The 11,232-nt window shown below is 37.0% G+C and overlaps 1 protein-coding gene across 1 annotated transcript; it reads left to right on the top strand.

Moving 5' to 3' along the window:
* The first annotated feature begins 2,928 nt into the window (after nt 1-2,928).
* Nucleotides 2,929-9,695, top strand: LOC128744585 (transmembrane GTPase Marf). Its single transcript, XM_053841708.1, has 9 exons — nt 2,929-3,139; nt 3,345-4,025; nt 4,690-4,979; nt 5,049-5,279; nt 5,341-5,448; nt 7,427-8,350; nt 8,417-8,563; nt 8,626-8,822; nt 8,892-9,695. Exons 2-9 carry the CDS (start codon nt 3,788-3,790, stop codon nt 9,091-9,093), a joined length of 2,337 nt encoding a protein of 778 aa, XP_053697683.1. The 5' UTR covers nt 2,929-3,139; nt 3,345-3,787; the 3' UTR covers nt 9,094-9,695.
* Nucleotides 9,696-11,232: the final 1,537 nt, after the last annotated feature.

The raw sequence follows: 11,232 nt of genomic DNA, 5'->3' as shown, positions 1-11,232 counted from the left end.
AAGATATAATCAAATATTGCAATTGTCTATCCTGCTTTATAATTCACAGTCATGAATTGTATATGAAGACACGCACGACTGCAAAACAACTTATTGTTCACTTCGATTTGACATACTCTAATCATTATACAATTCCAATGTGAAATTGACATGAAAACGATTTAATGTGAACTTTCTATTACGATTTTGTGTTATCTGGGAAGGAAGTAATCGATTTTTTGTGTGTAAAATCTGTCGGTAACGCCCTCCAGAAATAGTTTGCCAAACGCATCAAAAAATATCCATGTACCTTTATCAATATTTCTTTGTGCTGGAGTTACATAAACCTTTGCACGGTGCCTAACCTCAACTCTGGTTTGAAGTTTTTGTGATGTTTGTTTTGATTCCCTTTATAACTTAAATTTATTGCTAGTGGGTTTATTACTAGTAATTCGTACCATTTGTTTGCGGAAACCGGAAATGTTCGACTTTTCCAAAGCAGAAAAATGATAGCAGTTCTGCACAACATATATTATTGTCATTTTTGCAGTTTTCTGCTTCTGGGTCTTGCGAGTAAGTAATCAAAACAAACCCCACAACACTGTCAAACCTGGGACGAAAAAACGCACTGACATCTGCGTGCAATGCTTTATAGCAGCGATGGCAGCGACATCAAGATTTAGTTTGCCACTTACTGTTCGAGCAGTGTTCTATTGAAGGATTACTTGTAGATTACATAAAAACCTTTTACACACTTTTTGTCGATTACCTGGTACACAGAGAACAGACTACCAGGTAATTGGGTCCTAAAGCCCTATGTCGTTTTTAGCTTGAATCGATGAGGTTAGGGTTAGGAACACATATTTCGATATTCAATTTTATATTTTTAGGCTATTGCCGTTAAAAACCTTTTTTTTTAATTTTGTGAAATTTTGAACAAAAAATAAACATTTGGGCAACCTTATATAGACAAACTATAGTTGTGCATGGTTGTGTCAAGCGGTGTCTAGACAACACGAATTATAAAAAGAAACCATAGTATGTCTTGAAATGTCACGGAAAACTTTTTGTTTACCTTCACGCTCATGTGATAGTGTGTCAAAAAGTCAAAAGTTGCAAACTCAGGAAATGGCTTGGCAATCGCGACCTAAAACATTTTCTGAGTTTACAGCTCATTTTCCGGTTCCGGTCATCTCAGTTTAATTAAGGCCTTTGTCAAAATCAGCAATAAGCGTAGCGACTGCACTTGGTCGCAGCGTGGATGGCTTCAGTTTTCGGATGCAACACCCGCCATCGAGATGCGACCGTGTTTGGTTAGAAACGCACAGAAATTTTTGGTCTGCCGTTCGCCCTACTGCTGATTCACATCGGAGTAGCAGAACATACCAATCTGATTGATAATACGGTGCCAGTTTCGGTTGGCGTTTTTTTTTCATACTGTTCTGCGGGTTGATTGTACCGAGATTATACTGTTGGCCATCAGTTTGACATCGTTTAGTCATTCTTAGCGCAAACTAGATTTGGACAAAGTCTGGCACCGTGAATCGATGGAATGGAATACATTGCCCGAATCAAAACTTTTATCCGATAACTAACACAAATTTGATGTTCCACTTCCTCACGACCAGCAAAACGCAGACAAGCACAAGAGACAACTGCGAAGCTGTAACTGTCAAAACGATCAGCTGCTCTAATGTCAAACCAGAGTTACCAGTGAGAAAAAGTTATCATTGTTGCCAGAAACGTGTTATTTTCGTTATGTCAAGGAAGATCTCTAATGTCAAGGGAGAATAAATTACAATATTTTTGTTTTTTAATTTTTTAGTGCTCTGCATCTTTTTAAAAAAGAAAAAACTATACTCTGGTAGTCATAATGGGAAGCTTTATCGTTCCTTCTAAAAAAATCATCTTTTTATCACAAATTTTAGGACCCAATTGACAAAAAGTGTGTAAAAGATTTTTATGTAATCTACGAGTAATCCTTCAATAGAGCACCCCTCGAGCAGTAAGTGGCAAACTAAATCTTGATGTCGCTGCCATCGCTGCTATGTAACTCCAGCACAAAGAAATATTGATAAAGGTACATGGATATTTTTTTATGCGTTTGGCAAACTATTTCTGGAGGGCGCTACCGACAGATCTTACACACAAAAAATCGATTACTTCCTTCGAGCCTGTTAATCTGTTCTCTGTGCCTGGTAGTCTGTTCTCTGTGCTATCATCATTCCCAGGTAACCAATAAGCATTAAAATAAGCAGTAAATCAGTCGTTTATTAGCATCCCTGGCGTTTTATACTGCAGGTTGTTGTTTATCAGCTTTTTGACTGCATAACTGTTGTAAATTGGCATCCACAATTCTATTTAAATTCTTCTTGTTGGTAACTAGCTGCAAATAAGCATTGTCAGCACTATAAGAGGGCTAGCAGTAAAGTAGCCGCATATTTTGCCAAAATAACATTTAAGTAGCATTTAAGGCAACTTAAATGCTTATCGGCTTGCTTTTAAATTGCATTGGAAATGCTTATTGGTTGCCTGGGTTTTTCTGCGTGCACACATTAGCAACCCTTATTATTGTACCTTGCAGCAATTTTACGAGTCCTCCGCAAATTCGTTTTTTAATAATAATTATCCTGTACTTACTGGTAATAATTACTCTGATTACTGGTAATCAGAGGTAATTAGTAAAGTGATCAAAAGTAACTTTTTTCAAAGGTGCGTAGTAATCATTGCTGTTGGAAACCCCTTGCTTTTTTCAAAGATCCGCAGTAATCATTTTTATTGAGAACCCCTAGAATAAATATTCACCATATAATGGATATAATGGATATAATGCATATATAATGGCATCCCTTCTTTGGTGTGTGCTTTTTTGACATTTCATTTTCCACTTTCTTTCGCATTAAAGCCTTGGAGAGAGAGTCCGAAACAGAAAGAAGAGGTTACATCACGCTCAAGCTGTCATCAGAGAAAAGTGCTTTAGACGAAAAATTTGCATTGAATTTGTATCTTTACATCGTGGAAATCTTAGAAAAATATTCTTTAATATTCTGCTTATAATTTGAAGTCCATGCCTGTGTGATTTACAATGTTTTGATCGACTGGTCGCAATAGACTGTCCGGCCCTAAAATCGGATTTGCGAGTATGTCCGAGTCGAAGCAGGTTCGTATACGTGCATCACTTTAGTCTTAAACATCTTTATTTTCAAATTGTTTTCATCCCTTTGCGTTGTTTTACATTATTCTTATAATATTTTCTTATGTAGGTATTTTTTTCAAAATATATGTCATCCAGGCAAACAACGAGAAATAAGACGCCAATAGATAACTAAATAATCATTGATTTTGTCTCTTATGTTTACTTTCAGTTGATTATTTAAGTTTGCTAAACAAAAGTATTGCTTGAAAATCACAAGGATCAAAAGAACAGTGTATTAGCTAGCACTTGACAGTGTAATAACCATCCACGTTTATAGATTTTTTTGCATCGCAATTTACAGTTTTTTCGCAATGTGCATTGTTTCTCTCTAAAAATATTTGTTAAGCAATGTTCTACTCTTTTTCCTGAAATATGCGTGTTATCGTAGGACAATATTCGAAACAAAGCAGAAAAACACAAGTACCTTTCTAATCAGCTTTTTTTGCCACCACAACCTGTTATGCTTTTCGTCGTTGTCGTCGTCGTCGGCATTATCACTCATAACTAACTGTTTAATAAAACATCGAAACACGTCATTTCGCGTACTAATCCGATACGATTTGCGCGATCGACTTTTTTGTGTTTACGCGAAACGTCTGAAAATATTACCCGATGGCCGCGTATTTGAATCGTACCCTGTCGATGATGACGGGTGGTGCAAACGGGGCCGCTTCCCCGTACGAAACGGCCGCTCTGCTCGATGCGAATACATCACCCCGTGGGCTGCATACAACCGCCGGCCATTTGGATGTTTCACCATTGCAGATATTCGTAAGAGCGAAAAAGAAGATTAACGATATCTTTGGAGAAATTGAAGACTACGTGATAGAAACGACAAGCTTCATTGATGGTGAGTTGGATATTTTTGAGTTTATTAATATTATGTAGGTAGTTCGTTTTCTGTTGTTACTTCAACCGTCAGTTTTGTAAATTTCAATAATTTATATAATCAGTAAAGCAGTAAAGTATTATAAATGTGTTTGAAATTTATATCATTCATAAAATGTAGAGTAGTTTTGCTTTATCAAAAAATTTTAAAATATCTATTTTATATTACATTACGCTAAGGTAATTAATAATCCATGGTTCATTACTGGTATCTCACTAATTTAAGTTTTATTAGTTCTTCGCAGGATTGATATTTTATAGGTAGTTCTAGTTCTAAATGAATATCTACTGTATTCATATTTGCGATTGTTTAATTCCAAGAACTTCGAAAGCTTTAAAATTTAGTAGCAAAAAGTTAACATCCGGAGAATAGTACCTAATTGATGCGACTTAAATCAACTCACTATGTCGCTTAAAACTACATTTTAACTTTTTCAGCTAAAGTAATCAAACACTAACACTAACTAAAATAAGATATAAGAACGACACTTTACCTTTTGAACGTACAAAATTTTATGCATGTTTCAAGATTTTAAAAATTCAATAAAACGCACAGTTTTTGATTTTTGTTACCTATTTGATTTTTTTTAATGATTAAATGGTTTAAATTTATCAAATATTTACAGCTATGCCCGCAACAGTCGAAATCGTCGACAAGGCCGAGGCGGAACAGTTTAAAAGCTATGTTCTTAAAGTATCCGGCATCCGAGAAGTACTTGCCCGGGATCACATGAAGGTAGCGTTTTTTGGACGCACCTCGAATGGGAAAAGCTCCGTAATTAATGCCATGCTGAGAGACAAAATTCTACCCAGCGGTATCGGTCACACGACCAACTGCTTTTGTCAGGTCGAGGGTGTCGATGGAGATGATGCTTATTTAGTAAAAGAGGGTTGCGACGAAAAGCTTAATGTAACGGTTAGTGAATAAAATTTTGAACCTGGTAGTACGAACTATACATTTCATTTCATTATTTCATTATTGCAGTCGGTTAAGCAATTAGCTAATGCGCTATGCCACGAAAAGCTGTCGGAAAGTTCTATGGTACGAATATTCTGGCCACGAAAACGTTGCAGCCTTCTGCGGGATGATGTGGTGTTTGTCGATTCGCCCGGGGTAGATGTCTCTCCGAATCTGGATGATTGGATCGATAACCACTGCCTAAATGCTGATGTTTTTGTACTTGTTCTTAATGCCGAATCAACAATGACACTGGCGGTAATTGATTTTTTTCGCGTCTGAAGAAATGTTCAACTTGAATTGATTGATACATTTGCAGGAAAAGTCATTTTTTCATGAAGTTTCAACTCGCCTTTCAAAGCCAAACATATTTGTCTTGAATAATCGATGGGATGCTTCGGCCTCCGAACCGGAATTTCAGGAATCGGTAAGTAGTATTTATCAGCTAATTTTGACTCTTGTGTTTTTAGTGATTCTGTGGTCAGATGTCCATTTTTCACTTTTGAGTCGTGTATTAGTTTCGCTATACGTTCAGGTGAAACTTTTTTATCTAGTTCTATTTAAATTTAAAAATTGTATACAATCTGGCTTTGTTAGATTGTTGGTTTGTTCACAAAATTAAATTATCACCAAAAAAATTGTCTAGAATTATATCATCCCTTCTGATGAATATTTATGAAATTTTGTTGACTATGTCGAGGTCGACAGTAAAAACTTTCGTATTTGGGACGGCAAACTTTTGTATTTACCGAGAGCAAATTTTTTCTAAAACATTTAAGACCCTTAACCCACGATTACTCGCGCTGTTGTATTTTGTACAACGCCTGTGGAACATTAACTTTATCTTGGTATATCTCGGGACTCTGGCAAAAAAGAAAATTATTCTTTTCATCAAGGTTGATCCACAGACAAAGGTCTGTCAATTAGTGGACAACTTTTAATTAGTTTGTCGCCAAGTGACGTTAGTATCCGAGCGAATTCTGTTCTGTTTTAGCATGTCAATGAATCAAAGTTGGCGCAAATAAGGAAAGGTTAAGCATAAGAAAACGAAATTTTTTTGTTATCAAATATTGAGTAATGTTCCTTTGATAACGATCTTTGTACAATTTGTAAATTAATTAGCTTGTAAAACTACCCTTTTTAAATCTGCCAGGTGTTTATCTATGATAAAAGCAAAAATAGACTTGGTTGACTTTTGGTTTCAATAAGGTAACGCGACATACCATACTTTTAAAACAACAGAGCCTTCGCCAATGAAAGCCTGCGCCACTCTCCGTTTTCATTTTGTACTTTGACAATAATAGTTCACAACAACTTTCGTACGAATTCGACAGCTGCACGCATGTAATTACTCCCCAGACGTAGGTAGAGCCTCATCGAGTACGCGCGCGTAGATCTCGCGCTGGATGACGGATAGCTTTGTCGCGAATAGTATATCGTCGGTAATTTTAAGCGTAAGGAAGGATCAATATAGTACTGCTGCTTCAAGTCCCGAGCGCGACTAGGACCAGGAAAGAGTCCAAAAACTTCGTTCCGAAGAAGAAGTTCCGCTTGCTCTGTTAGCATGCGACCAGTCATGCCCCCGGGATTGTGTTTTTTGTGCACCAGAACGGCATTAAGTTAAAAGAGTTATTGCGACGGTATTAGTGATTGTCTTTTATGGCATGCCACGATTGGTATGCATTTGGTATCAGCATCTCAAGCAGCACGCCCCTGTGCATTCCAGGAACTTACTAAAATTACTTCATTTTGGAGTTCTAAGCGGCTTAAGATTTTTCTTAAGAAATGTAGCCGATTTAGACCAAGGAGAAGTGTTTAAAAACTGTTTTTATGGCGTTTCCGTCCAACTTGAGTTTAAATAAAATGAAACTTCTCTTTTTAGAAAAATGTTCCAACTGTGCAAATACGTGTCTTATGGAATTATAAATAAATAGTAGAATGAAAAGCAAAAATAGACTTGGGTGACGTGTTGTTTCATCAAGATGACACGACATACCATACAGTAAACCATTCGGTAAAGGGCATTGCTATAACTAGCTGCCTGTGAACCGCTGCTTAACACGCAGTTCATTTTTTTGTAAAGCATAAAGTAAAATTAATGTTATGTAATATGACAATTTACAAGCGATTGAAATGTGTGTTGTATTGCAACGCATAAAACTGTAAAATATGCAATAAAAATAGTTTGTAATAAAAATATAAACTTGAATTTTTAATTGTTGCAGCTATATTTACTAGCTGCAACAATTAAAAATGGATGATCTGAAAAACATAGCAACGTAAACTTGCTTTACAGCTGCGATAACTGACTAACAACTTTGTAATTGCCTGCCATTCACTATAATTGCAAACTTTGCAACTACTTAAAAAAAAAAAGATAATAACATTCAAACCAACGATTTCAGGTCAAAGCGCAGCACCAGGAGCGCTGTATTGATTTCCTCGTAAAAGAACTAAAGGTAGCTACCCAGAAGGAAGCAGAAGAACGGGTGTTCTTTGTGTCGGCCCGCGAAACGTTGCAAGCCCGTTTGAAAGAAGCGGAAGGTCTCCCGGCAATAGCTGGTGCTCTGGCTGATGGTTTCCAGAATCGTTACTTCGATTTCCAGGACTTTGAGCGCAAGTTCGAAGAATGCATCTCCAAAAGTGCAGTTCGAACCAAATTCGAACAGCACAGCTCGCGCGGGAAAGGTATTTCCAGCGAGATGCGTTCTATGCTAGACAATATCTACGACCGGGCGAATATGCTACGGAACCAAAAACTCGAGCAAAAGAAAAAATTAACCGATCGCATTGCAACCACCGAGTCGCAACTGATGCAGGTTACTCGCGAGATGAAAATGAAAATACATAACATGGTAGAAGAGGTCGAACAGAAGGTTGCGAAAGCATTAAACGAAGAGATTTGGCGACTCAATATTCTAGTTGACGAATTTAATTTGCCGTTTCATACTGACACGCTGGTACTGAATGTCTATAAAAAGGAAATAAATGCTCACGTGGAAAACGGTCTCGGTTCCAACTTAAGAGCGCGTCTTAGCACAGCACTGGCGATGAACGTGGAAACGGCACAGCGTGAAATGACGGATCGTATGACAGCGTTAATTCCTTCAGAGAAAATAGTAACACATCCCAATAATGTTGTGGCTAGAAATCAACCGTTCGAAATACTGTACACGCTAAACTGTCAGAATTTATGCGCAGATTTTCAAGAGGACTTAGAATTTCGATTTTCCTGGGGTATCACGGCATTCATCGCTAGGTTCAATGGCAAAATGCGAGCTGGAAACAAGAAAGCTATTACTCACAACAGGCATAATAGTAATGTCAATGTAAGCGTACGATATATTAACAGGTGATAAAGAAAGCCATTTTGACTAACGTCCTTTCTATCATAGGTATCGCAAATAATGTCTCCTACTTCACCAATGTGTCTTGTACCGGAGAACGATATTATCACACAGGAACAGCTGTCGGTGATTTCAAAAGTAGCAATAGCATCAATCGGTTCTCAAGGTACTCTAGGCCTGCTGGTAGCAGGAGTGGTAAGTATTCACTAATTGTATCTCGATCGTCAGTTTTGTTTAGCATTTATACGCATCTGCAGCTTCTTAAAACTATCGGCTGGCGCGTTATCGTCGGAGCTGGCATTCTGTACGGTAGCGTGTATCTATACGAGCGACTGTCGTGGACTAATGCAGCGAAGGAAAAAAGTTTTAAAAACCAGTATGTACAACATGCTACCAGAAAGTTGAAACTGATCGTCGATCTAACCTCCGCTAACTGTAGCCATCAGGTACAACAGTAAGTTCGAACAGATATTTTAGTATTAGATTTGAAAATTTTTCTAACATGTGAACTTGTGAATTTTAGGGAATTGTCGAGTACATTCGCTCGACTGTGTCGTGTTGTTGATTGCGCCACCACCGATATGAATACAGAACTAAAGGAAATCGAAAACTCACTATCGGTAATCGAGGCCAACCAGAAGCAGATTAAGGTGCTAAGCAATAAGGCTAATTTCATTCAACGAGAACTGGAAATTTTTGATAGCAACTATATCAAAGAAAACTAAACAGAATTTTGACAAAATGGAACCAAAAGATACTAATATATTTTAACAGTACCCGTTTAACGAAACCCGTTAGCAGAGAGATAGGCTCGCATTATTAGCCCTCAAAATGTTTCCAGGATACTTCATTTTGTTTTGTCGTTGCTGTTGTTTTTTACCCAATTCAAGAGTTACTCTAGTTGGATTACATACCTATATAATGCACGCTACGGCGTGCAGTGAATCTGTGAAAACATTTTTAAGTTGATACCGATATCGAATGGAATTCTAGCTACTAATATATTATCCTCTCCGATTGCGGCAGTAGAATGTGTAATAGACAGGTATCTGTATTATATACTGTAAGAAAAGTTGATAACCTCTAGGCAAATTGATGCGAAATTCATGTAAATTTATTCAGCACTCTTGAATGTGAACACTATCTGCTGTTAGTAAAATATGAGTTGTAAAAATGAACTAAACTATTGTTAGAAAAGTTCACTTTACCAAAATTCAACTAGCCGCAGCTGTACTAAACGCATTGTAAACTTAACGAACCCATAATAGTTGAGTGTATTTGGATAGGATTTTTCTAGAACTCGATTAAACCCTAAAATATTTCTCAAACAAAGATGTTTTATTTTCCCTGGCACGTTTTACCGTCGCTACAGGTTCTAATTGTAACCATACAAGACTGTCACAGAAGATTAGGTAGATTTGGATTTGAATCATTTATTTAAATCACGCAATCCAATAATCAATGGAATGTCCACAAGTTACCAATCGAATACAATATTTTGCTATGTTGTTTAAGTCTGTTTCCGATTCATACGTTTTTAGTGTTGCCTAAAGCGTGTAATAGTTATTTCAAAGCTATTTTTTATTTAATCTAAGTTATTGACACAGCTCCAACACAAATGCTTAACGAAGTCAGATTTCTTTCAATCGAATTAAAACTTCCTTGACTTGTTGTGATGCCTCCAAGAATTAAACAACTTTTTATTGCTGTCAAGGCTATACAAATAACATCTGTGAAAATTTGGATGATTTGTTAAGGTGTAAGCAGCGATAGCATCAAACTGCGTTGGTGCAAAAGAGAAAGATGACAATTGTAAAATTTTGAGTGTTTGTCGAAAAACTCAATACGAAAAACAAAACACGTCCGTATAAACTATATCTGTTGTGATATATCATCACAATTGAGTAGGATTCAAAACGATCTAATCAAAGTGCATTCTCATTAGAAATTAAGCGTCGCATTTTTTTTCTCTCGTGCGTTGCTTCGACCTGAAACAAGCAGCGAAGGAGCAAGTAGCTCCTAAGAATAATAGTCGTTTCATATTCCTAAAGAGCACAAATACTTTAGCGGCGAAGAAGTTCAAGCCACCTCCGGAAGCAACCCTGCAGTTTCTCTTCTCAGATTTTTTCATATTTTTTGGTACAGATGACAGATTTTGTCGAAAAGTACAGATTTTTCTGAGTGTCAAAAGTTCATACTTTTTCTCAGTATTGTTACTTGAAATCAGCAAAGAAGCAATTCTTGGTATGAATGAAAAAAAAACAAAACTTTTTTGTGCCTAAGTTTAGCAGTGCAAACATCATGAAAAAAATAAATGATTGAGACTCGTGAATTTTAAATGCTAACAAACCAGATTTTCCTATGCAACAAATATGTTTATTGGTACAGATTTTTGAAAGAAAAAGCACAGACGAAAAAGATTTTTACTCCTTCCAGTACACATGAATATGTGGGGCAGCACTGATTGCCACGGCATTACGCTGGTCAACGCCGCCTACCAGGTGCTCTCCCAGATTTTGTTGCGTCGTCTATTCCCAATAGCAAGAGAATTCATAGGGCAGTATCAGGTGGGCTTCATGGGGGCCCGTGCTGCTACGGATCAAATTTTTACTTTCCGACAAATCCTCCAGAAATGTCGGGAGTACAACGTGGCCACGCATCATATTTTCGTGAATTTCAGGGCAGTATTCTGTTTTCTCAACTCGATAATATTGCAGATGGAACTGATATGCGATTATAGGCAGGCTGCATATTTTTCAATATCGCTATTGAACATTTTTAAACAATGGCACGATATTTTTAGGTTAAGCTTAATCATTTGGGTCATAAGGCCTGTTGATATTTGATGCAGAAATAAACAAATA

This window comes from Sabethes cyaneus, chromosome 3 (assembly GCF_943734655.1).
Source record: "Sabethes cyaneus chromosome 3, idSabCyanKW18_F2, whole genome shotgun sequence".
NCBI classification, from domain to species: domain Eukaryota; kingdom Metazoa; phylum Arthropoda; class Insecta; order Diptera; family Culicidae; genus Sabethes; species Sabethes cyaneus.
This window is presented reverse-complemented; position numbering and strand designations above follow the sequence as displayed.